The sequence below is a fragment of the Schistocerca nitens genome, chromosome 9 (assembly GCF_023898315.1).
Source record: "Schistocerca nitens isolate TAMUIC-IGC-003100 chromosome 9, iqSchNite1.1, whole genome shotgun sequence".
NCBI lineage: Eukaryota > Metazoa > Arthropoda > Insecta > Orthoptera > Acrididae > Schistocerca > Schistocerca nitens.
The window spans coordinates 423,148,002-423,175,883 of record NC_064622.1 but is presented as its reverse complement, the minus strand read 5'-3'; the positions used below and the strand labels follow the sequence as shown (position 1 = coordinate 423,175,883).

Genomic DNA, 27,882 nt, shown 5'->3' with positions numbered 1-27,882 from the left:
TTGTCTGTAATCTAATTTTCTGCCAATTTTTGAAATTTTGTACACTACACAGCATCAGTTAATGTGATACAGCTTTACATTTATTGTCAGTCATAATCACTCAATGATCAGTGTGGTTAAAATGTCCCATACTGAATATTAATCACAGGTAAGCACATCCACTGAATTAGTAACTATTTTGACAGTGGCAATATTTTATAGCGCTCATTCACAAGTGAGTGCTGACTTCACCGACACATTTAAGACAGTAAATACACAATACTGACGAAGTGAATTACTCCTGCAGACTCGGAAAGCTTTTACGAATACATTTGCACGGATGTATACTGTAGATGTTAACATACTGGTGACAAACTGTGGACTCTGACAAAGATAATTAAGCTTTGGTTACCGGAAGCTGACTGACTGCCTGAACAATGGACTCTCTCAATTACTTATAGACATGAGTAAGAATACTTATTAAACTTTGTTATTACATACTAGTTTATTAGTTTATAATAAGATCTATGTTGAAAGTAGCGATGACATTGCAGAAAAACATGTAATAATTTGATTTTACAATATGATGGATTACTCCAAAAATAATAAAGTTAGCTGGATTATTTAGTTAACATCATGTACACCTCAACTGGGATTTACCAGTCTTTACGCAATATTCATAGATTCATAATTTTCTCAGTTTTCTTAATTTTTAAATTAAAATGTATTCTTTTAACTAAATGTGTTATGAAGTTCAAAAAATTTATGGCAACAAAATTATTACATCATTTCTCAGAATTACACAATCTTAATCATCAAAATAGCTCAATTATCTAATGGGAGTTTGCAATGATAATAACAAATACCTTTTCAGTAGTCAGAGTTTGGAAAACTTGAAATGCTTATTAAAAATATAACTGAAGGGCTTTTAACTGAGGCACATTATTTTACCAATTATGAGCTGTATGCTCACAGGAAATCTTAACTAGTCATGTGCTATTAAGGAATCTGGTATGTGTAATAATTCTTCAAAGTACTACCAATATCTTTGCAGTTAAATATCGTGATGGTACTTGAACTGTAACATTTTATGAATAAGTAATTGAATAAGAAATTAATCATTTTGCAAGAATATAGCATATGTATTATGTACATAATGAAAAAAATTGTGTGTTTAAGGAGTAAAATTGTAGCAAGTGGAGCCAAACCCCACCTTACTACATTTCTTGGTGACTAGGGTCCAGTTAAGTCCCATAAGATTTCACACACATTTTTTGACTAGGGTCCCTTCTGTAGCAAGGGTGAAGTATCTATTCACCATCATTGGAGAGTTAGGTCCCCCAACTCCTGCTGGAAAAGGGTCTTGTCCAGCTGTCACTTTCGTCTGGGCCTAGTGAGCATACTAAAACTGTCTTACAGCCTTGTGTCAGTCAGTTGTTGATGGAGGTACAGGCTACAGGGTGCAGAACAGTTTGCTCATCTTACCTTCCGGATACCCCCAATAGGAAGCAATTCTCCTTCATGAGAATAAGGATAAAAAGGAGAAAGAAGGCAAGAAAAAATGAAAGATGTTAGTGAACCCAGCAACCCCAACTGCACTAGACCTGTCCCTCCTGCTTTAACCATCGGTAGTTGAAATTACACATGTAGACATCCTATTTGACCGGTGAGCCATGCAGAGGTCTCCCTCCCACCACCACAGATAAACCTGTAGTTGTCAACAGTGGAACTATAATCTTATTTTTACCACCTAGCAGAATACGAATAACTACTGCTATCATTTTGTCCAGCAATATGTATTGCTCTTCAGAAAATGTGATTCTGCAGAACATGTGCCCCTACCTTTTGCTTAAAAAATAGAGTTGGCCCTAAAAGTAACTGGTGGTATCTGTACACTGGTGCTTGCTGACATTTTTAGTGATCAACTACCACTATGATTATTTGTGTATTGAAAACTAAGGATGTTACTCTCTGTAGTATCTATCTCCCTCAAGATAGGGAACTGATGTCATGAAATAGGTAACCTGATTTTTTAGCAGCCTCTGCCTTTCCCCTTGGGAGATTTCAAAGCCCGCAGCCCATTAAGTGACAGAACATCTGACTGAGGCAATCTAATGATGTAATTACAGATCTCGATTTATGTTTATTGGACAGCAGCACTTCATCTCATTTTAGAGTGGCTCATGGAATATATTCATTAATTGCTCTCTCGATCTGTTGCTTCAGCCTTCTCCCCTCTATCCAGTGGATGGTCATGAGCTCCACAAGAAAGTATCATTTTCCATTTGTCACGTCCATTACACCCCCAAGGAAGCTGACTAGGATGCTTTCAACACTGCCTTACCATCCATAGCCACTCTGCAAGGGAATTTCAGTGACATATTACAGCAGGAGAATAACAGTCCCCCTTATGGGATTCTAGCTTGTGGATCAGTGGACCCATTGGCATTATGGCTAATGTACCTGGTACCCCAATGTGGGGGATGTGACTTGTGACTGGCACTTTTTGGACAAGGTCTGGGGACAGGCTCCTGACAGGGGCTGGGATCACTTCTTTACAGATGAGATGCCATGTATTACAAGGCCTATTCGTAAATTAACCTCCAATTGGTTATTAAAAAAAGGAAAAGGTAGATAACTTTTTTGTATGCAATATATTTTTACATGATGACATTACTTCTCCATGTAGTTGATACCGAAATTAAAACACTTATTGTACCATGACATTCCTTCATCAAGGAATGGTGCCACATGGCACCTCAGCCAGTTAATGACAGCATCCTAGAGCTCATCATTGGTTATGAAATGCTGAGTAAACAGACAAGCCTTCATCTTGTGGAAGAGATGAAAGTCACTTGGTGCCAAGTTTTTACTGTTTGCAGTATAGTGTTGTGTATCGTCGTGAAGAAGAATGACTGCTTTGATAATCATTTCACGCCATTTGTTTTGGACTGACCTTTGGAATTCCATAAAAGCCTCTCACTAAAATTGTGATCTCACACTATTTTCATGCGTTACTCTTCTGAAATCTGAGGTGAAAATTTCTTTGCCATCCCTGAAAACTGTAACCATCATTTTGCAATTTGGCAGTGTCTGCTCGAATTTTTTGGTTTAGTTGGGAGAATGAGTGTGCCTCTACTGTTTGGACTGTTCCTTAGTTTGAGTTCACATACTATTCCCATGTCATGCCCCAGTCACAATTCTGTCCACAAATTCCTCCCCTTCCTCATGGTAGTGTTGAAGGAATGTCAAGGCCAAACCCTTCTTTCAGTTTTGTGGACATCGGTTGTAGATTGTGGTACCCACTGTGAACTGACATCTCACATGGACATTTATGTCATGTTACACAAGTTCATAAGTCGTATCTGAAATGTCTTTTTAAACCACTTTCATCGTGCAAATCTATGCTACCAGTTTTGGTTTTTGTCATCAGTCACTCACAATCCCATCTCCGTACAAACGACACAATCGGTGATGAACCTTGTCAGCATTCAACCATTTCTGCTTGCAGGAAGTGAGAGACAGAACGTACCTTGCAATTGGCGGGAGACACAATAAAACTGTCCATTTCAATCATGTTAATAAGCACAACAGAGAGCTGACTGATGCAACATGAGCTTCAGTGTCTCCTTTCTCAACCACACAAGAGGAATGAAGCCAAGATCATTTGTTCACTTTTAATAGGCAGTCAGATGTTAATTTATGAATAGCCTCATACTGCTGAACTATGCAGTACATGTCAGAACACCTGAATCATAACATTTTTCCCCACAAGGGGATTCACCTCCCACAAAGGCAACCCAGGTCTGGTGTTCCAGTTGCAATTTGTGTACCAGATCTTTTCATTTGTTCCTAAACAAGCTTAGTGAGGTTTTTCTAAACGTCTCTGAAAAAATATTATTAGTGCAGCTGATGGTCACCCCACATATGTCTTTGACAAATATAATGAAAGTTACTAATAACTTCTCATTACCATTCTTTATATTTCAGATGAAACTGCTTAAGATTGGATTGGCTGTACAGCTGGCCTTGAACAGCAGGCTGGCCTTGAACAAGACTTTTTTAATATCTTTAGGGTTTTGTACTTGCCCTGGGACTGATGATATCACTGTTTTGTCCCTTTCAGTGCCACTGCTTAGTCAATCAACCTTTGTGTCTTTGGTTTTAGTGCTACTGAAAACATTTCCTTGTCATGTGAATACAGTATGATTTCTTTCCCTCTTTTATTCACCAGACATTATTGTATCAACAGTACTGCCATATGGTATTGACATTTTGTATCCAAGTGTTTAGAAGTTGTGATTCTGAGACCGCTGCAACTTATCATAAAAAATCATTCAGTTTTCCGCAAGTACTGCCCGATTTTCTTCTTGTGGAGATTATTAAATGGCTTCCTGCTGTGGCACTGTAGGAATGTCTTTTGCTAGACTGTGTCACAGACACAATGTACAATTCTAGGCTTGCTGTGTGAGCTGGATATGCTAATATACTGTAGTTCCCCACACTATGATGGCATACTCCTGGAATGTTCAGAGCAGTGATTTGTACAAGGTGACACCAAGGTGTGAAGGTAATGTTGATGACTGGTTGAGTGTGGGGTATAGGTGTGTGTGGTGACCCAGCATGTTCGCCCACAGTTCCTGGACACTCTGGTACCATGTTAACCAAGATTGTGAATGGACTGTTAGTTAGTCAGGATGCTGTGCCAGCTGATAATGGTAACTGTTAGGTCCAAGAGGTTGTACAATCTTTTGGCGAGCTGCTGGGTGGTCATGCTTTGTCCAAGACCATGTCGTCATAGGTATACACTGTGGCCACATACATTCTATGACTGGAAAATTAATGGTGAAGAGTGCAGGGTATTGGTCTCAGCACTGACCCCCACGACATATCATTATTCATGTGGTCAACAAACTTCATCTCCAACAACTGTATATTAAAGAGTAAGTACGCAAACATTATTTGAGCACAAAGTTATGTTTGTTATACATGCCTAACCACTTCGTATTTGAATTACCATGTTCATAACATCTGCACAAATGTTAGGAAACCAATTAACCGCAGTATACAGATTCGTATTATAAAGCAACTAACAGAATGAGCTGGAGAGACAAACCCACAAATCATAACATACCAGGAGGTAATGCCCCTATGTTTCAGTGGCCAGTTCTACACTATTTATTAGTGTTTCTAAAGTGACACTGTATGTCAGTATGCGCCATTTGATTTTTGTGTTGATTACAGAAATTATAAATTTGTCTTTATGGTAATGAGTGATGTAGTGCAGTGGTAAGATGCTGGACTCTCATTCAAGATGATGATGGTTTAAAACTTGGCCCAGCTCTCCAGATTTGGATTCTTGTGGTTTCCCTAAATGACTTAAGGCAAATGCTGACACGATAATGACCTGATCGCTGACAGGACATTAAACTTTTAATGTTCTTGCTTCCTTTTCCTTTTGGAAGGGCAAACATGACACTCATATATACACAGCAACATGGTTTTTTGCATATTGAAAATATTATCAGTGGTTCATATTCAGCATTTTGCTTATGAAATGTATCACTTGCTTAATGTGATTCTCTGAATTTATGGATTTTTTAAAAATTTCTTCACAGCTTTGTGCAACAAGAGCTGCACGTGAAATTATGCGTAACAGTGGTGTCTACCTGATACTCAGAGAATATCACAAGTGGGAAACTGATCGAAAAGCACTTCTAGTATGTGAAGACATTGTTAACATCCTCATCAGGTAAGTCTTATTAGTAGTTAGTATAGTCTTATATTGTAAAATATGTAATGAATGGCATGGTGAACAGTTCTTAGATGTGTGCTACTTAAGACTTTTCTGACGTAATAACAGCTTCTTTGGTTCATGGGCGTTGTGTCAGATGATGATGTGGAAGCTGCACAGTATTTCGACAAGACAGCTGCTTGTCTTCTTCAAGTGCTTACTGATGTGTTGCTGCAATGGCTCGCCAATGTATAAGCTGACTTACTAGAAAAGCGCAGGAGCCAAGATTTGGTGCTATAATGTCATCGTAGACGAGTCATAGAGCCTGGTGACATCCAGTGCCTCCTGCCAGACAAATGGGCCATGGCTTCTCATTCATGATGCGGCAAAAGCGCAGCCGCAAATAGCGGCGCAGTGCGCTTGCAGCTTCCACAACATTATCTGACACGATACCAATGAAGCAGTTACTAAGTTGGGAAAGTCTTAAACAGCACATCTGGTACCTCTATGGGGAGAAGATGGTCAACAGGGTATGTGAGTTCGATAAACTCCACAAGAAGAAAAACAACTGTTGTGCTCCCTCATGTTTTTACTGGAATGTCGGGATCAGCAAACTATACTGATATTCGCCAAGTTCACTCATTACATAGACTCTGCAGCCGCCAAGAGGATTAAATTATGATTCAGCATGGCACTGGTGAGAGAAAGAATCCTTTTACCAGGTGCGAATTAGAGTTTCCAGGAGCTTGCTTTCACTACATCTGAATATCTTGTTGCGTTTGGGAGTGGGTGGGTGGTGCTGTGTGGTCGCTTTTGGACTGGATGTGGCAGCAGGTCATGGTGTGTCAAACTCTGAAATTCCATCGTCTTACACGCCAATCATCTCAAGAACGTAAATCATGTAGACATACTGTGTTTAATTTCACAGATAGAAAACTGAGTGATGCTGAAATATTGGTGTCTAAAGAGGGACTAAATTTTTCGCCCACTCCATAGACCTTGCTTTTCAAGGATTTCATCAGTGTTGTTGATCAAGATGTCTTGAAACTTACTTTTTATTTAATGAACAATATTTTGAGCAGACAGACGGTGTTACTAAGGGTAGCCTTTTTCTCCCATAGTTGCTAACTTTTTTTATGGAAGAATTCAAGGTAAAAGCACTTCAGTCAGCGGTGTTGAAACCTAAATGTTTCTGGAGATATGTGGACAACACTTTTGTAGTTTGGACACAGAGCAGCAATGCTCCCTGCATTTCTGGAACACCTTAACTTCATCCATCCCAGCACTTGCTTCACCAAGGAAGTGGAGAAAAGAAGACCTCCAATTTCTTGATGTCTTGGTCCGCAGACAAGAAGATGGCTGCTTGGATCACAGTGTGTTTCGCAAACCAATTCACAGTGACCTGTATATACGAGCTACAAGCTGCCATCACCCATTTCAGTGCAGTGACATGTTGAGGACTCATTCATAGGGCTAGAATCATCTCAGATGCAGGGAGCTTATCAGCATAGCTTAGCCGTCTTCGCTCTTTGTTTGTACGAAATGGGTACTCTGATAAACAGATCCGTAATGCATTTAAACCTGCATGCACTAAAGCTCAGGAAAAGCCAGAAGAAACAGAGAACTCGATGAGGATACTTTCTTTTACCATATGTTGGTGGCATGTCCTTTAAGGTGAACAGGCACTCCAGCAAAAGTGCAAACTATGCTCGGTTCAGTTAAAGATGACCTAGGCTTAGGAGACAGGGATATATAAAATTCCAGGCCAGTGTGGGAAATCATACATTGATCAGATGTGTCACACTATTAAGGATAGATGTGCCGAACATAGATGTCACACCAGACTGGGTCAGCCAGAAACGTCTGCTGTGGCGGAACACTGTCTTGACAGTGGACACAACATGAACTGGAGAGAGACAGAGATCCTTTCATGCTTTCACGTACTGGGACTCCATCATTAAAGAAGCAGTCGAAATTCATATAAGACCCAGGATTTCAATTCAGCAAGGCATGGGAACCAGCACTGGCAATACTAAGGCATTGTCGGCCACAGATGAATGAATCTGAGTCAACACACATGGAGAATCAAAGTCCACAAACTTAAACTGGGCATGCGAACATTCTGCCTGCATGTGTACTGGGCCGCTATTTGCTTCTGTGCTTTTTCTATGTCATGAACGAGAAGCCAGTGGCTCATTTGGCAGCGAGCACTGGATGTTGCGGTGCTCTGTGATTCATCTATGATGATGTTATACCCTCAACCCTTGGCGCCTGTGCTTTTCTAGCGAGTCAGCATGTATATTGGCGAGCCATTGCAGCAAAACGTCAGTAAGAACCTGAAGATGACGAGCAGCTGTCTCGTCAAAATATTGTGCAGCTTCCACATTATCCAACATGAAACAATGAAGCAGTTCTTAGACTTGGCTCTTAGGTAATCACTAAGAAAACCCCTTTTGAATCCCAGAAAGCAGTGGTCATAACCAGTCTGGTAGATGAAACTTTAGTTGCCTTTATGGTGTAGAGTCTATAGTTTACACCCATTGCTTTGATTGCTTCTTCATTGCTGTGTTGCAGTGGTGCTCTTCAGCCTGTACATCAGTGACATGCCAAACATTGTTGCCAAAAAGTTTTGCTCCGCTGATGACTTTGCCATAACCATACAAATCAGCACACTTCAGGGAGGAGAAAATACATTGATTATAGACTTATAAACTCGCAACACATATTACAAAGCAAGGAGACTCAGACCAAATGCAGCCAGAATAGAAGTTTGCACATTCCACCTAAGCAACAGAATTGCAAACAGACAGCACAATGTGACTTTTGTCAATAGAGGATTAGACACGATTTACAGCTTAAATACCTTGGTGCCACACTAGATTGGTCTCTAATGTGCAAAAGACACCTGTAAAACACTAGCCAAAAGTTGAAGACCTGGAATAACATAACAAAGAAACTGGCTGGCACAGCCTGGGGTCTTCTCCCATTCCTCCACCAGACAGTATATGATGACATGTATGAAAGTCACCATTTCCCGATCTTCCTGTCCCTCCCTCAGCGTCACACCTCTGGATACTTTCCCAGATGGGCTCTCAAGAGTGGACTGGGATGCTTTCACCTCTGCTGTCATTCTTGGCTTACTGCCACAAGGAGATATCAGTGAGGTGGTCCAGAATACAACTACGGCCATTTCTTTGGCAGCTGATTTGGCAACCCCTTTTCCCCTGGACTGCCCCGATGGAAGACAGTACCTTGGTGGTCACCAGAAATCACAGAAGCCATTAGAGATCATAAGTGAGCTCTCCGATGCAATAAGGGACACCCATTGATGGAACACTTCATTACCGTTAATCAGCTGTATGCCTAGGTCTGTCATGTAATAAAATAACAGAAGCAAGAATGCTGGGAACAACATGTTTCAACCATTGAACCATGTACCTCTCGTTTGCAGATTTGGACAAAGATCAGATGTCTCTACGGATATCAGACATATGCAGGTGAACCTGGTATTACTTTAAATGGCTGTCTGTACTGTCCAAGACGCCAATGCCAAACATTCTGCTCTGCATTATGCTTGAGCCTCTGTGTTTTAGAATTATCAATCTGCCTTTTGTGTGGGTGGAGCAAGAGAAATTACTGTTCCTACACACAACTTGAAGACATATAATGCTTCATTCAGCAAATGGGAATTTGTCAGTGTCCTGGCCCACTGCCCTGATAGAGCCCCAGGGCCAGACTGCATCCAAAACCAAATGCTCAAGCATCTGTCGGTGGACTGACAGCGTCATAGCCTTGCCATCTTCAAATGCATCTGTAGCAAGGGTGAGTTCATATCACAATGGCTAGAAAGCATCATCGTCCCAGTACTGGAACTGGGTAATCACCCTCTAGAGAAACAATCATCACCCAATTAGTCTCACCAATGATTTCTGTAAGCTGCTGGAATGCCTAGTTAGCCATTGGTTGTGTTGGCTCCTTGAGTCTCAGGGTCTTCTGGCTCTGTCCAGGGTGGTTTTCATCAAGGCTATTCTGCTACTGGTAGTCTGGTTTTCCTTTAGTCTGCCATCCAAATAGCTTTCTCTTGACATTGACATCTTACAGCTCCCTTCTTCAACCTGTAAAAGACTTATGACACCACGTGGCGACACCACATCCTTGCTACCTCACACGAGTGAGGTCCCTGGGGTCTGCTCCTGATTTTCATCCAGAACTTCTTGTCTCATTGTATTTTCCAGGTTCAAGTTGGTGCCTCCCACAGTTCTCCCCATATCCAAGAGAATGAGGTCCTGCAAGACTCTGTACTGTGTGTCCCTCCCTTTCTAGTAACCATCAATGCTCTAGCAGGAGCCCTGGGGTCCTCAGTATCACCCTCCTTACATGCTGATGACTTTTGCCTCTACTATTGCTCCTCTAGTGTGGGTGTCACTTGAATCTCAACTGGAAGGCGCCACACAAAAGGCGCAGGCATGGGCCCTCATCCGTGGCTTTCGATCTTCAGCTGCCAAGACTTGCATCATACACTTGTGTCGACGTTGTACTGTTTATCAAAACTAGACATGACTGTCTTAATGGGATTTCTGCGATCATTCATTAAATAAAAATATGGCATTTCAGTCTTTGGTCACTATTTTTTATTTTCAATGACCAGTTTCAGGCTAGCTGCCCATCTTCAGATCATATATTGCAGTTACAGAGTACTGACAAGTATTGACAAGTTACTCTGTAACTGCAATATATGATCTGAAGATGGGCAGCTAGCCCGAAACCGGTCATTGAAAATAAAAAAATAGCGATCAAAGACTGAAATGCCATATTTTTATTGTTGTACTGTTTATCCACAGCCTTGATAACCAACTACTCCATGTGGTGGCGACTTATCACTTTTTAGGACTGGTCTTCAATGCTCGGTTCATGTGGATTCCCCATCTCCGCCAGCTTTAGTGAAAGTGCTGGCTGCACCTTAATATACTTTACTATGTGAGTAACACCAGCTGGGGTGCAGATCGCACTACCCTTCTGCAGCGTTACCAAGCTCCAATGCCATCCTGTCGTGATTATGGGAGTCTGGCATATGGTTTGGTACTGCCCTCAGCACTGCTGATACCAGATGCAATACATTGCTGTGGGGTTCAACTTGTGTCAGGAGCCTTTTGAACTAGGCCTGTGACATCTTACTCGTGGTGGCTGGGTCAGGCACCAACAATAAATTGTCAGTTATGCTACACATGTTCGTTGCTCCCCTAAGCACCCAAACTACTGTCTCGTCTTTCCAAACACAGAAATCCCTCTCTCGCAACAACAGCCCACGTCAGGAATTACAATTGCAATGTCTCCTATCCCTGAACTCCAGTTATTTCTTATACCTCCTTTCCTCTGGGTCCACCTCAATGGTGCATTTGTCGGCCATAGTTTTATCTTGACCTGTCACAAGATCCGAAAGACTCACTTCATCCTGAGGCCCTCAGCCACCAATTTTTCTCCATCGTTCACCCGTCGCAGGGTTCAGAAGTAGTCTCTACTGATGGCTCGATAGTTGCTGGTCCTGTAGGCATTGCTCACATTCATGTGGGACATGTTGAACTGCTCTCCTTGCTGGATGGCTGTAGACAGTAGTATTTTCACTGTAGCCAACTCTCATGCTCCTGAGCATATCCATTCCTGCACCAGTGAGTCCTTTATGCAGCAACTCCTTGAGCAATCTGCAAGCTCTCGACCAGTGTTACCCTTGCCATCCCTTGGTCATGGCTATCAAGCTTCTTTTTATGCCCTTGAATAATGTGGACACCTTCGCCTGGATCCCAGGCCACTTTGGATCCCTGGAAACAAACTTTCTGATAGTCTGGTCAAACTGGCTACTGGTAAACTGACTCTCTAGATAGGTATTCTGGAAACGGTATTATGTTGTCAAGTTTTAGGGACTTCACCAAACAAACTACAAAAGTGCCTGCTTCTTCAGGTAGAAGGGTTGAAGGGGAAGGAACAGGGGTGACGGAAATTGGCTGGAGAGGTTTAGGAAAAGGGACAGATTTCGGAAAAGTCACCCAGAACTGCGGGTCAGGGGAGACTTACTGGATGGGATGAGAAGGAAAGACTGATTGTTGAGGACCACATCAGACGAGATTTGAAAACTGGAGAGCTTAAAGCTAGAAGACAGGGTAATATGCAAGACAGAGATTACTGCTAAAACATTGTGCACAAGTTAATAAGAATAAAAAGTTAAGTGCATTGTACGTAACAGAGCTGGGAGGGGTCGACAGAAAATAGACAGGTAAGAAAACGAAAGGTGCAGAAAACTAAAACAGAGTGAAGAAAGGAGCATTACTGTGAAGAGATGCTGAAACAGAAGAAATTAACATAAATGAAGGCCATGTGGGTGGTAAGAACCAAGGACATGGTGTAATGATAGTTCCCACCTGCGGAGTTCTGACAAACTGGTGTCTGAGGGAAGAATACAGATGGCACTGTGTGGTGAAATAGGCACCGAGGTCATGATTGTCATGTTGTAGAGCATGCTGTGCAACAGGATGTTGTGTGTTGCTAGTATACACCCTCTGTCTCTGCCCATTCATACTAACTGGTAATTTGGTAGTAATCATGTGGATGTAAAAGGCCGAACAGTGTTTACCTAACATCTGGTATAGGATATGTCATTTCAAGTTGGCCCTCCATTTGTTAGTATATTTTTTGCCAGTTACAGGGCTGCTATAGGTGGTGGTAGAAGGGTGCATAGAACAAGTTTTGCAGTGGGAATGATCACAGGGGTAGGAGCCATAGGGTAGGGAGATGGCTGCAGAAGGAGCATAGGGTCTGACAAGAATATTGTGGAGATTGGGAGGGCAATGAAAAGTGTGGGCAAAATCTCGGACAGAATGGGTTTCTTGTCATGGTATGATTTTAGGGAGACATGGCCTTGTCAAAGCAGCTGATTAATACATTCTAGACCAGCATAATACTGGGTGACAAGTGGTGTGCTCCGAGGTTGTTTCTTGGAGGGATCAGCAGTACCAGGATTGGATGTAATGGCCTGGAAAATCTGCTTTTTATCTAGACTGGTGGGGTAATCAAGTCCAATGAAGGCTAAGGTGAGAATGGTGGTTTATTGCTGTAAAGAGTCTGTATCCGAACAAATGGGAGGGAATGTTTGACGTGGAAGGGATGGCAACTGCCAAAATGCAAGTACTGTTGTTTGTTAGTATGTTTATGTGGACAGAAGTGTGTAGCTAGCCTTCGGTGAGGATGAGATTATCAAGGAAAGTGGCATGGGATTTGAAGTAGGACCATGTGAAATTTAATTGGGAGAAGGTATTTAGAGATTCTGGGAATTTTAACAGGTCAGTCTCACAGTGAGTCCATATGATGATGATGTCCTCCTCGCCGTGTCCGGCGACAGCGACTCCATCAGTTTTCTCTGTCCTTGTTGTGGTAGGCTCGGATGTGGCTCGCAAATCCGAATTTCATTTTGAATATCCTGTTGCGTGAAGCACAGTGAAGTTGATCAGCAGAGTTGTAAGTATACGTGTAGACAGGCTTGAGCTGAGATTTTCGGAGCTCTCTTTTAGCATCCAGGTTCATTAGACGCTTTTGCTCGAATTGTTCGATGATCTTATGTACAGTTGATCGCACACTCCGATCGGCGCAATGCTAGCTCCTCCCAGCGGTTGCTTGGAATGCCACAGGCTGCAAGGTGGCGTTTAATGGTGTCTTTATATAGCAGGTGTTGACCACCTTTCCTCCTCTTCCTGCACGAGAGCTGCGAGTAGAACACCGCTTTAGGTAGCCTACTGTCATCCATGCGTACTATGTGACCACTCCATCTCAGTTGATGTTTCATTATTAAAGCTTCAATACCAGCCAGTTTCACGTGGCGCAAAATCTCCGTGTTTGGGACACGGTCTTCCCATTTGATGCGCAGAATTGATCTCAGACATCGAAGATGAAATTTATCTAGCTTCTTAATGTCAGCTTTGTAACAGCACCAGGTTTCCGAGGCATAGAGTAAGGTGGATAATACTACTGCTTTGTAGACTGCAATTTTTGTTTGTAGTTTGAGATCATGTGATTTCCATACTCGGTCATTAAGCTTACCGAAGGCTGGGGCTGCGCTGGCTATACGCGCTGTGATTTCCGTTGTCAGGCTGTTGTCACTTCTAATTTGGCTTCCCAGGTATTTGAAATTTGACACATTTTGCAAGGGTTTGTTATTTATCTCAATACTGGAGTCATCTGCATTAAGACCTCTAAGTGGCTGTTTGAGAACTTGCGTCTTAGTGATGCTAATGGCTAAGCCAAATCTTCTGCAGGAGGCATTTAGCAGATTTATGTAAGTCTGAAGAGTTTAGCAAGAATTAGCCATCATGCATACATCATCCGCGTAGAGAATCTCTAAGAGGGATAGTTTGGTTACGCGACTTTTTGTTCTGAGGTGAGAGATGTTGAAGACACTTTTGTCTGTCCTTGTGTCGAGACTAATTTGATTACTACAGGCTTTGGTCGCGTCTCTCATAACAACTGCGAAGTAAAGTGAGAAGAGTGTGGGAGCCAGAACACAGCCTTGTTTTACACCACATGTCACGGGAAACTGTTCTGAGAGCTTGTCCTCATGGCGGATTTTTGCCATCATGTTTTCATGAAACTGCCGAATCAAACTGACAATTTTGTCAGGGCACCCAGTTTTCTTTAGTATGATCCAGAGAGCTTCCCGTGGGACACGATCAAAAGCTTTTTCCAGGTCTACAAAGCACATGAACAAAGGCCGATGTTGCTCTAAGCTTTTCTCTTGCATTTGTTTGACAACAAATATGGCATCCACTGTGCCTCTGTTTGGGCGAAAGCCACACTGGGTCTCTGGTAGCAGTTTTTCTGCAAAGTGTGTTAACCGGGTGTTAATTATGTGGACAAGGACTTTTCCCGCTGCTGAGAGAAGAGAAATGCCCCTGTGGGAGCTGCAGTCTGATATGTCACCCTTGCCTTTATAGATCTTGGAAATACAAGCATCTTTCCAGTCTTGTGGAATCATTTCATACTCCCAAATCCTTAAGATCAGAGCAAACAATGGTTTCTTGATGTTTGGCCCCCCATATTTATATAGCTCTGATGGCAAGTTATCTAATCCTGCTGTTTTGTCATTTTTCAGCTTAGCCGGTGCTGAAATGAATTCATCGTAGGAAGGGGCATCCGCAAGTTGTTCCTCAACTGGCAGGTCTTCAAGTGCTTCTATGTATGGAATATCGGTTGTCTGATGGTCGGGATTAAGAACGTCATTAAAATGTTCCGCCCACCGAGGCAGGATGTCACGCTGTTGTGTCAGCCGACAACTTTTATCTTCGTTATAGACTGGTGCTATCTTCCCAACTCTTGGACCAAAGATAGTTTTCAGGGACTCAAAGAATCTGCCCGTTTGGTGTGTGTCGGCATATAACTGTATTTCATCTGTCATCAATATATCTAAGCCAAACAAGGGGCTGAAGACTGATCGATCCCAGGAAAGCTCCCTCCAAGTGACCCATGAAAAGGTATAGGAAGGAGCCATTCTGGTTCCCATGGATGTACCTCTGATCTGTTCACATGTCTGCACCCCCCCCCCCCTCCTGCCCCCCTTCCCCAAAGGTGAAGCAGTTGTTAGTAATAGGAAAGATGTCATAGGTTTGGAATCAGGTGGGTGCTGACTGAGGCAATGTTCAAATGGTCAGCAGCGGACTGACCATGTACGTGGGGGTGTTGGTATAGAGGGATGTGGCATCAGTGGTGGCGGGAGTGGGATGGGCACGGATTTGAGATGATCTAGGAAATGGTCGACATTTTTGTTATAAGAGGGAAGTCTTTGCACTATGGGTTGAAGGTGCTGGTCAACTAAGGCAGATATATGTTTGGTGGGTGCTTTGAAGCCAGCAACTATAGGATGCCCAGGATGATTTTGTTTGTGGATCTTAGGAAGAAGATAAAAGGTGGGGGTGCATGGTTTGGGTGGGGTGAGAAGTTCTGTGAATTGAGGTTTTAGTCCTTGTGAGGGGCCCCAAAGTTTTTAAAGAGGGACTGCAGGTTAGTTTGAATCACAGAGATGGAATCTTGATGCCAGATGCTATATGTAGAGATGTCAGACAGCTGGCGTAGACCTTCATGAACATACTTCTTTCAGTCAAGTACCACCTTTTGTCTGGTGGGAGAATAATGATCTAATCATCAGCTTTTAGGGAATGTAGAGGCTGGAATTCTGCAGAGGACAGATTAGGGTCTTGTTGTAGTGTCCTTAGGAAGGGTTGTGAAGCAATGCTGGATGTGAGAAATTCATGGAAGGCTTGTGAGGGTGTGGATCAAGTTGGGATCATGGCCAGAACTGTTCAAGGCAGAATTCAATGTTGGGTTTGCTGTTGGAAAGGTTTTGGGATTGGGTTGCAGAGTGATATTTCCAGTTGACATTATGTGTGAAGGAAAGTACAGCTCTCACCAAACCAGCACGATCAAAATGCAGGTTTAGAGCTGAAAGTGAGATACTTGGATAATTAAGGAGGGGAGATTGTTATAGACGAGAAGTTGAGGGGAACTGTACTGTTGTGACTGGTTCTTGTGATTATGAGTTATCATTGGTCTGGGAGGCAGTGGTGAAGGCTGCGGGACGTTAAGGAGGTTGGCCAAGCCCAGTTTGTAGGAGAGGAATGGTGGTTGATGGTGTGGCTGTTTAGGGAGCTGCTGAGGGATAGGAAGGGAAAGCACTGTTCAGGTAGTTTAGGAGAAGGTGGGATAACTTTTTGAGGTGAAGTCTGGCATGTTGTTGCAGTTTGAAAATTGGCTTGGTGGATGATGCAATCTAAAGAAACATGAGGGGCTGGAGAACTGCAGCATTTTGTAGGAGGAGAGGAGTCTGGTGGAGTGGAAATTGGCCGATAAGGCATATAGGTCACAGATTAGCCCTTTAAGGGGAAGAGATTGCTGTATTTGAAACTGCAGAAGAGCCTGGTGCAGAATAGGATTACATCCAGGAATAGGGACTTTCAGTGTGAGGCCTTTTGGGTATCTCCAAGGGACAAGCAGGTTTCAAGAAACAGAACGTGAGACCTAGGATTGATGGCAAGAGAGGATAGTTTGGAATCTTAGAAATTGTGGGAGTGGCAAAAAAGATAAGCAGATAGAAAAATGGAAGAAAAGCAAGGGAAAGATTCCGAAAAATTTGCACGTAAATCATGAGAACATACAATGGTTATCAAGAGATAATGAGTGGGTGAGAATTTTTCCCCAGAAAAGTTGTCTATGTGATGCAAAAAATTATTGCAAAAGAAAAAAAAAATGGTTGGGGAAAGTCATGGAAAGGAGACATAATTTTAAAAACAGGGTGAACAGAAAAGAAAGTCAGAAGAGAAAATGTAAGTTACTTAGCTTGGCAATTAAAGTAATGTGAGAGATGGCAGTAAAAGTTGATCAGAAAGGTTTGGTAAAGGGAAAGAAAATATCTGTCAAATTTCCAAATAAATCTCTGAAAGACGATTGGGAGAAGACCCGACAGTGTAGTGAACTGTAAATTGTTATAGGTAAATTGTTATAGGTAAATTCATAAGTAACAATGGAATTTGTAAATAAAAATGGCCCTATGTACATACACGGAAATCAGTACCAAAAAAGATGTAGGGGCAAAGTGTTGATTAATCTTGGTGATACAGATAAATAAATGAACAGATTAGACATAAGGTAGAAAACAGATGACAGTCTGAACAAGACAGATGACAACAAAGACTGGCAAGAGTGTTACATAACAAGGAACGATGGCCACATGGGCTAATATAACAACAAAAACAATCAATTTTTGACAATATAATGTACACTTGGGTTCGATTTCCCACTGGTCACATGACCATAGACGTAATGAAGAGCTATTATCTTTGTCTGTGACACCCCCTGTGGGTGTGATGCAACTGCTGAAGCATGTGACACCAGAGGAATACAGGATTGACCACCCAAGGCATAGCATGCTCTGTCATCAACAATATCATGCCTTCAATCTTTGGTGCAGCATAAAATAATTTTGGATAGGGTCCAATGCTCAGGCTGCTAGTTGTGCTGTCCATCCCTGCCAGATACTCTGAGGCACCTGGCATAGAACTTGATCCCCACTGATGACATCAGGTACATATGAGCTCATAATAGGGAAGCCATCCACTGACTGCTGAGCTTCTTCATTGAGAAAAAACAGTTTCCTCCTGCTCGAAGTAGATCTCGGAACCCAATGACTGATGCGAGGGGGCATCCGCGTTGGATGCTGAGCTGTTGGATGGAAGTGAATTCATAATTGTAATGGCTGAGGGACAGAGCCTACTGTCACAGTCTGTGGGCCATCTCGTGTGGTAGATGTGCAGAGGGGCTAAAGAGGGAGGCAGGTGGCTTGTGGTCCGTGATGAAGTGAAACTTCACAATGTATTTAAAAAAATTATGGACCATGTAAATGATGGCAAGGGCCTCATTTTCAGTTGTGAATTATTCTTCTGCACCACATTTAGTATCTAGGAGTCGAATGCTATTTGCTACTCTGAACTCTCAGAATTTCAAGGAACTAGAACAGTTCCGAGCTCAAAATGTGATGCATCAGAGCCAAGGCAAGCTGCTTACCTGGCTGAAATGTGGGTAGGCAAGGGGATGAACAAAGACTATCTTTAAACATTATGAATGCTGTGTCACATGCAGTTGGTCAGACAAACAACATACACTTTTTCAGTACTGTATTTTATGGACTATAAGACACATCTTAATTTTTAAACTGTTTTTTAAAAAAACTACCATTTTTCCATTTTTGTTATTAGATCGCAAAGCCAGATTAAAAAAAAAATCTTGGTTTATAACCTGAACTGACCTGTAAAATACTCGAAAGTCATCATATGAACAGTGTTCTGGGCTTGTGATGGTGGAACGGGAAGGACACCTTCTTAACAAGCTTATGAATCCCCATATTGCCAGATAGAGATATGTTTCCTGCAGCATCAAATATATGGCCATTTTTAAGCCTGGCAGGAGTTTTAAATCAAACACTGTACATTTTTATATTAATTTTGAGTATAAGGTGCACCTGAATTTTAGAGGCAAGTTTTTGAAGAAAAAAGTGCATCTTATAGTCCATAAAATATGGTACCGATTTAGAGGATATGCAATACACAATGGTAGTACCTCATGGAATGAATTTATGATAATAAGCCCTTTGCCCAGAAAAGCTAGGAGTCATTTCAGGTTTTTGGACTGTGTAGGAGCATCAGTGGCAGCAATGTGACTGTGCATTTACTGAATCCCCTGACAGAAAATGACATGTCCAAGATAATCAACAGAGGGATGAAAGAATTGTGATTTATTCAGACTCAGTTAAGACCCCTACCCTGAGAGTCTGAAAAAAAAGCTGAAGGTTCTGAAGATGTCCTCTGTGGAGGGACCACTGACCACAGTATCGTTCAGACAGTTGATACACAAGTAATACATTCACGAGGTGCTCCAAGAAACGGTGAAAAAGTGTAGGAGCCCTCCCTGTGCCATAAACCAGCTGTTTGTATTTGTATAATCCATAGAGTGTGATGACTCCTAGGGACTTCTGAGTGTGCCATCAAGTGGAAACTGCAGATATGTCTATGGAAGATCCACTTGTGATAAATACTTATCCCCCACCCCACCAATTTCACCACCAATTCATCTTGATTTGGGATGGGGTAAATATTGATCACTGCCTGTGCATTGTCACTATAAAATCGTTGTATTGCATTTACAGAGCTTACTGGATGGTCTCTTGATGATCACTAGCAGCATAGCTAATTGGCTCAATGAGTCAGTCACATCCAAAACCATCAGCATGCCTATAGTTCTTACTTGACTTGTTTCTGAAGCGCTAGCAGCATAGGCCATGCCTGAAGAAACAAGGCTGCTAAGGGGGTTTAAAGGTGATATAAGCAGTAAAATCCTTAGTTGTGCTGAGCCCAGGCAAAAAATATCTGGAAATCTGTTGCAATGTTCATAAAGTTCTTGGTACAGCATTTGCTTGGAAACCTGATGGACCAGTTCAGAGACTGTAAATCCAAAGGCTGTGAAAGCATCCAAGTCACCCACATGTTCTCTTGTAGCAGGTTAATGGACAGACCAAATTCTTGTACATCATGTCCGCCTTAAATTGGTCCACTATGGAGATTTGTTGCCTGTTGTAACTTGCAAGACAGTGTGTAGTGGATGACAGTAATGGTACACCAAGCTGCAGATATGTGTGAGAATTAATGAGAGAAGCCACAGTGCCAATGTCACTTGCAACTGAAGTGACTTCCTGTTGATAAACATATTAATAAATAACTTGTTGAATGCTGCTAGATGGATATCAGACCCAGGACTGAAGACATTGGCATTCTTAGGTTGGAAACCCAAGCTGCAGCACAAGCGGACGGAGCATTGTGGGGATCAGCCCACCACGAATGTGTTTGTGTGGATTGTAGCTTATGTGAGTACTGCACTGCCACAATTTCTTTGTGGACCAATTGTTGGGGACCAATCCAATGACAGCATCCTTGGCCATTATATCAGCATAAGACCTTATACCGAGTGGTAACAAATTGGCGCTTCTGACTGAGACCCTGTAATTCTGCTGCACAAGCATGGTACACACTTTGTCTGCTGAGGTTACTTCCTACCTTGGTAGAACATAGTGTATGAAAATCACAACTCATGGCATAACCTGTATCACTTGTACATTAAATTCTATACCAGCATTTTGGAGAAGTTGTACATGCTCTAGTGGGACTACACCTGTGTTGAGGCTCTCGTCAGTGTTCATTAAAGACTACTGTGTAATGAAGGTAGGCTTTGTAGAGAACAATATCGATTGGCTGTGTGGTGCCCTCAATGTGACCTATGTAATACATTAAGCAATTATGGCCTCTAACAAAATTTAAAATTTGCGTAAGAATAAAATAAAATAATTACTTATTGCTCCTGCATATGTCTTTTAGAGGCACGGGTTGTGTTGTATGCACTTCATTATTGACACTTCCAAATAATGCGATAGGCATAAGTATGTACCATTTTTTCTCTTTTAATTTTTAAAAATATGTTTTAAACTTTGTGTCCGTAATTGTAATATTCTTATCTGACTTCTACTAATTTATGTTGTATTTTCCTGTACAGCCCTCTGAAGAAGGCACTAACTGCCTGAAACTGGTCTAGAAATTAAATTTCTTTTATGTAGCTGGTTGCTTATTATTTCATTCTGTAATGAAGTAAAATAAAATTCAAGTAAAATTACAGGCTTTGCTGTACTGACTTACTGCCATATTTATAGTTAACATTAGAAGATATAAAAATGTCAGATTCACTCCTTGTGAGCTAATTAATTTGTTAATCTTTAAAAGCATAACTAAAATCAGTTTCATAAAATTTTTCGTAGAAGTTACTATAGGTAGGAGGAACGAGATGTATGCTGTGATTTTGAATTGATTTGAATATTGTTCTTTTATACGTATGTTAATGATAGTGATGAGGTATGTGGCTTCTATTACTTATTGAATAGTTTATAGATCATGCCAAATATCACCAAGCTAGATCATTATTCATTGGTATGATTTGCCAGTATGCAACATATGTGGAAAGTATTGATCTCTGTGCCCCTCCATGCAGATTTTTAATTATAAGTACAATAAAAATAAGATACTGAATTGCTGTTATTATTAATGTACAGGCATCTAAACCAATACTACTTGGAAAAAATTACTTAGGTTCAATATTATAACCATCATACTCGTACATTATTATGCCAATGGCTGCTACATATTAGCAAGATCTGCTGCATTTCACAAAAAGAAAAGTGTAGTCATTCACGTAATACACATGCACCCACAGTGAGAGATGTTGTGATGTAGTTGCATTACAGGCCCGTGATTATCGAGGGCAATGAGTGAGCACATCTTCTCAAAGTGAATGATACTTATTTGTTTCTCTCATTTCTCTGTTTTGTGACCACAGTAGGTCAACATGGCAGTTACAAATTTACAGCTTCACCAAGATGGTAGAGCCTGCCACACTGCTGTCAAAATCATCACTCTTACATGAAAGATTGCAGACTGTTTCATTTCACTTCTTGGTGACCAAAACTGGCCAGTTTGACCCTGCAGCTTATCAACATTTTTTAAAAATCAAAAGTTTATTTTTCATTTTTGGAAAAGCATGGTTTAGCACACAGCTGTGTTATCAATTAATTAAACAACTAGTTTTGGTCGGAAATGGATTCCTAGATATAATGTGACATCATTACTCAGATGCATGACAGATCACAACTGCTAACCAGCATTGTACCAAAAACCAACAGGTGAAATCCACCTATAACACCGGTGTGCATGTGGCACACAGTAGGTAATTCTACACATTCTAGGTACAAAATATGCACATTAATATTAATGTTATGAATTTTAAGTACCTGGGAGAAATCATCCAGCCATCAGGGATCAACCTAAAGGCCAATGAGGAAAGAATAAAAAAACTACAGAAAGCATATAAACTCACGTGGAACTATTATAACAAAAAGTCCATATCCATTAACGCAAAATTGAGGCACTACAACACTGTCGTACTTCTGGAGGCACTGTATGCATCTGAAACAACATAGGTGGGCAAACAAAAATCAAAGAAATAGAGAAACAAGAAAGGAAAATTCTCAGGAAAATTTTTGGCCCAATACAAGAGCAAGGAATCTGGAAGAAGAGACCAACATCAGAATTATATAAATACACAGACAAGATTACGGATACAATAAGGAAAAGAAGAATGCAGTTCTACGGACATATCCACAGGATGAATGAAAACAGAATTTCAAAGCGAATTCTTAAAGTCATCAACTCAGGCTGGGGAAAAACAAAATGGATAAAAGAAGTTGAAGAGGACCTCAGACAAGCACACATAACAGTAAACGATGCAGAAAATAGAACTGAATTCAGGAACATCATGAAAAAACATAAATTTGACACCACAACACAGAAGAGACCAGGATGCAAATGGACAGCGGAGCGAAAGAAACAACACAGTGAACACATGAAGAAAATTTTGGCTCAGAAAAAACATAAACAATAATCATAAAGGAATTCAAGTTCAAACGCTCTCTTAAATGGGAATAATTGAAAATAATAATAATAATGTTATAAATACAACAAAAAATATGTGTTTTACTTGCAGCTATTATCTTTTGATCTTTTGCATCAGTCCTTATTCATTATTCTTCAGGCATCTGAAACTATGTATGTTTTTATTTTTCACCCTTCCTGTATTTTGAGAAGTCAGTTTTACTAATTCTTGTGATTTAATTTGATGTTTGAACTGAATTTGATTATGATACTGGGTGTTTTAAAGAAGGGTTTCTACAAAATAGCTTTAGGTAAATTTCAGAAAGGGGCCTTTGATAAGATGGAAAAGCCTGTACATTTTCCCTTTTTATCTTGGCCGACTGCTTTGCCCCTGATTAATTCAGTGAAAATGGGACATTTATGTGTAACTTCCCTTTTGTTTATTCTCTTTCTGTTTCATTTTTCTAAATATTTCAGTCATCCTTATGCAATAAATTTTGGCGAATTTGCTTGTATTTGTAGGAACACAATGTTCGTGTAATGCTGGTGTTCATGGTAAGTGTTTACTGCCTTGGGGACATCTAATGTGTGTGATTTTAACTATGATGTAAGGCATATTTTTATGTCTAATATTTTGTGTCCTGCTGTGGGAGGCATCCTAAGGGACTGTATGAACAAACAGTTAGGTAGGTTCTCTAACATTTACTTGACAAAAAGTGAATACTTGAAGCACTTTGCTGCTACAGATAGTTCAAAGAGCTGAAAATTTGTTTATAGCCTTTCAATTCTTGGAAATGGAACACTCAAAGTTTGCTGTGCGAGAGCAAAGTGGGTGCTGGAGCTTATTCAACACTTGATTTAGAACTGTTGTTTTTATTTAATTTTAAAGCCAAAACCTTGTCCAATTTAAGTCCTAATTATTTTCTTTTAAAGGCAATCTCTTCTTTATGAATTGTCCCAGCGGATAATGCAATCTGTTGATTCATATGCATTTACCAGACAAAAGTTGCTCACAAGTTCTTTGAGTTGGGTGTTAATATTGGTTTAGTTGGTTTTGGTAGCATATTGAAGGAATAAATGTTGTTGAACCTGATCCACTGTTCCTGCAGCCTCTGCAGGTGTCTCCTGCAGCAGGAGACAAAGCATTAGGCAGAAAATATGCTGTAGACCACAACTAAAGTCCCAAAAACCAGTGACACCAAAGAAATAATAATGATGTCCAGAGTGAAGTAAAACATATTAAGGAAAATGTTTAGCTGTTATGCATGAACTTTCTAACCTCACTGTTATGTTATTGTAATTTGTCATCCAGTGGGAACTTTACTTTTGTTTGACTTGTTACACATAAAAAACAATTTCTTAAATGTCCATGGTATTTGCAAAATCTTTCATGCTATAATATTTCCAGTCATTTTAGTGTGAGAGTAATAAGGAGACTCTTCTACTGAAATTATTGTTTGACATCACCTAAACTTTCTTTTGGTTACTTTATTAAAATATGACGAAATTTCAGAATACAAAACATTTGTCTGTTACTAAACATCATTTACTCGTTTTTACCATGAAGGAAAATGTGCAGCAGTGCATCTTATGCATCTTAAAACATAACTACTCCCTTATTCATGTATTCTGTTGTACATGCTGTGAGATCCATGTCTGTCAAACTCTTCTGATGCAGTAAAAGTTGATGGACTCAGACAGATTCTCCTTAATTACTCATTACAGTAATTATTAGTAACTTTAATGCAACAACTTATGGACAATAATCTTCACTGTTTATTCAACAACTCACACTCATTGCTTGTTACAGACAAGCTCTTAACATGAACATACAAAAAAGCCTTAATGCTGTTGACATTCTCGTCCTTCAGACGTATGTCTCATCAGTATTCCTTGGAGCAATGTACGGGGCAGACGTCTGTTTGCTTCAATTGTGGGTGACGTCAGGTGCAGCTTGACTAAACTCAGTGCTGCACAAAAGCCCAAAAGGAATATCTCAAACAGGCAAACGACAATGACAACAACAGCACAAGAAAAAATAATCTAAAGAAAGTATGATTCCAACTAGGCATAACTTTAATCCTCAAGCTCCTTTTCTCACTAACTCAAAACTTGTCACACTTTTTCATTTATATGTTGCTACAGTACGTGATTTTCCCACCAGACCACTACCTCCATCAGAATTTTTACTTATAAAATCACATAAATCTCGTACCCTCACAAATGTGTTGTTATCCTATGTGTAAAGAACAGAGAATTCTTTAACAGTAGCACTTGTTATAAAAATATCAAAATGCTGCTATTAATAATATTGAAGTTCATATGTTATTTAAGATGTACAGTTAGTTTTTAAGATATAAAGCTTAATCTAGTATTAAGTTGTGTGCTTCATATGAGATGATGGAAACTGTTGCATTAAGTCCTGAATCATTGTGTTAAAAGAGGACAGAGGGATTTAATTTACTTCCAATGTATAATGTATCCTTCAAGCCTCCATGATCGAGTGCTTAGTGTTGCCACCTATTAAGGCCTAGGTTCTGTGTTCTATTCAAGATGACCACCATTGATAAGTGAAGAATAAGAGTGTATCTTAATAACATATAAAACAACAGAATCTAGTGTTGAGTTTTCATGGTTTGTTTTCTGTGCACTTTATGCCAGTGCAGAATATGACAGATAATTGCATTTTTTCATCATATCACAAGCCAACATAAGATAAATGTAACTTTTCCAAAACATAAATGCGATTTCTTGTGATGAATAACTGCATTATTTGTATCCTGAGCACAGTTATGTATCTCTGATGGCACTGAGTGGATACAAAGAAGTAATTTGGGGGGGGGGGGGGCAGGTAGAGGTAGCTTGTGTAAGTATAAATTAAATGCAGTGAAATTACAGAAATGAAAAGTTGAAATGGACTTATCATTTATTTATAATGAAAAATTAGTGTCCCCCTGCGACATTAATACACAACTGTGCACAACTAAGCATATTCAGATAAACTTGATGTCAAGTTTGGGTATTGTTGGCGGTAACTTCACGTTTGATGTTGTCTTTCATTTTCTGTATTGTGTGTGGATTTGTTTCATAGACATTGCTCTTCAAGTGTCCCCACAGGAAGAAATCACATTGTTAGATCCAGTGAATGTGATGGCCATAAATGTTTGCTGACAGTTTGTTCCCCAGTGAAGACATTGTGGACTTGTTCCATGGTTACATTAGATGCAGGCGTGTTGCCGGAAGAAGCAGTATTGTCTTTCATATTCAATAAGCTGAGCACAAAAGTATCGAAAATTTCCATACATGCAATCGTGTTGAGGGTAGACTCAGAAAATATCAGTCCAAATGATGCACATATTTGTTACATCATACCAAACACTGATTTTTTTCATCATGGAGTGATTGCTGACACACAGTGGTAGGATTCTCCATTGCCTAGTACCTCGGGTTCTGTGAATTCGAGACTGGAAAGATGAAACCATTCTTTGTCACTCATGATGATGTAATGGAAAGGTCTAACAGACATCATTGATGATATTAAAACGCGATACACAGTAATCTACATGTTTCTGACTGTCCTCCTGCAACTACTAAAGAACTGTGACACGATATGGATTCAAATTAAGACTTTTCAATATCTATTGGAAACTCCTTCTAGTTACATGCACCTGTCGGGACAGTTTACGTGTAGACTTCTTTGGGCTCTAAGTAATCCTTCTGTGAATGTCTGCAATATTTTCTGTGAAGGAATTCTTTGTCACTTTACATTTTGCACAGACCCATAGATGCTCCAGTTTTTATACAGGCTCTGTATTGCTTGCTTTGCTGGTAGTCCCCTATCTGTGTGTTTGACCTCGAAAATTTTGTCAGTTTCCTTAACTGAATTTGTTTTCCCATTTGGTTCCACATTTTCAATTCTCTATTCTCTTGAGAGTGTCACTTTGGAGACCACAAAGAGAAATGTCTGCCTTCATTGATGAAATAAACTGAAATGCTGACAGAAGAATGCTAATAATCAATTATTACATTAAACTGTCCTCTAGCCGGCTGCGGTGGTCTCGCGGTTCTAGGCGCGCAGTCCGGAACCGTGCGACTGCTACGGTCGCAGGTTCGAATCCTGCCTCGGGCATGGATGTGTGTGATGTCCTTAGGTTAGTTAGGTTTAAGTAGTTCTAAGTTCTAGGGGACTGATGACCACAGCAGTTGAGTCCCATAGTGCTCAGAGCCAGCCAAACTGTCCTCTGTTGTAGCTATTTACTCTATTTCAGAAATCAGAATATTGCATTCACATTCAAAGGGGAGGTGGGATCCTTTTAATTGCACCACCCTGTAGCGTAGAATGTTCAATTAACTTCATAACTATAATTCTCTTCAAAGTCAAGTATATCAATGTGCATATTTTATGTTCTTAGATGTTGATTAACATGAATAACATTCATGTTGTGAATTCTTCATTCTAGGACTGAAGATGAAATTGGAGAAGACAACTTGAAAAATGTTGAGGTTCCACCAGACCTGAGTGAAAAGTTTCAGAAGATGGATGAAGATTTTATTAAAGATTGATTTCACTTGATGAAATGTGTTGGACTTTGCTTCAGTCCTCTGATGTGATTGGGTTTTATGTGCACTATAGTGCACTCTGCAGTGAGATGTGCTGTAGCAACAACACTACTTATTCATCATGAAAGAACAGTTTTAAACAAATTTTATTTTGTATTGAGTTGTGAAATTGTGATACAATAAAATTTATTTACATATTTTAATAAAGTCTGTTTGTTTATTTTTTGGAACTTATTGTACTCATTTTGTCACCGTTTCTGCTATTTATTGAAATATCAGGTATTTGGTAGAGGGTGTTATAGACATTGCTGGAGGTATAGTGCTTGCAATGTGTTGATTTTATAGGCTTCATTTGTTGATAACCATAAAAAAGTGATTTTCTGTATATTTATCTGAGTTTATGATTTATGTTTCATATAGATTAATGAAGAGACTCCCATGATGACAAATAAGCAGCAAAGAGCGTAGAACTATAATTCTGAGAAGATGGATGTCACCTTATTTTGTTAACATCTATTGCACACAGTCATACCCATCTTATGTCAGGCTTTTAAT

General features: G+C 40.3%; 1 protein-coding gene across 1 annotated transcript in view; it reads left to right on the top strand.

Annotated features, from left to right (window-relative positions):
* Positions 1 to 27,549, top strand: part of LOC126203688 (protein HGH1 homolog) — a 71,428-nt gene extending 43,879 nt beyond the window's left edge. Inside the window, exons 6-7 of the mRNA XM_049938057.1 lie at positions 5,598 to 5,731; positions 27,228 to 27,549. Of these exons, the coding sequence (XP_049794014.1) occupies positions 5,598 to 5,731; positions 27,228 to 27,330 (237 nt within the window). The 3' untranslated portion in view covers positions 27,331 to 27,549. The remainder of the gene's footprint in view (positions 1 to 5,597; positions 5,732 to 27,227) is intronic.
* Positions 27,550 to 27,882: the final 333 nt, after the last annotated feature.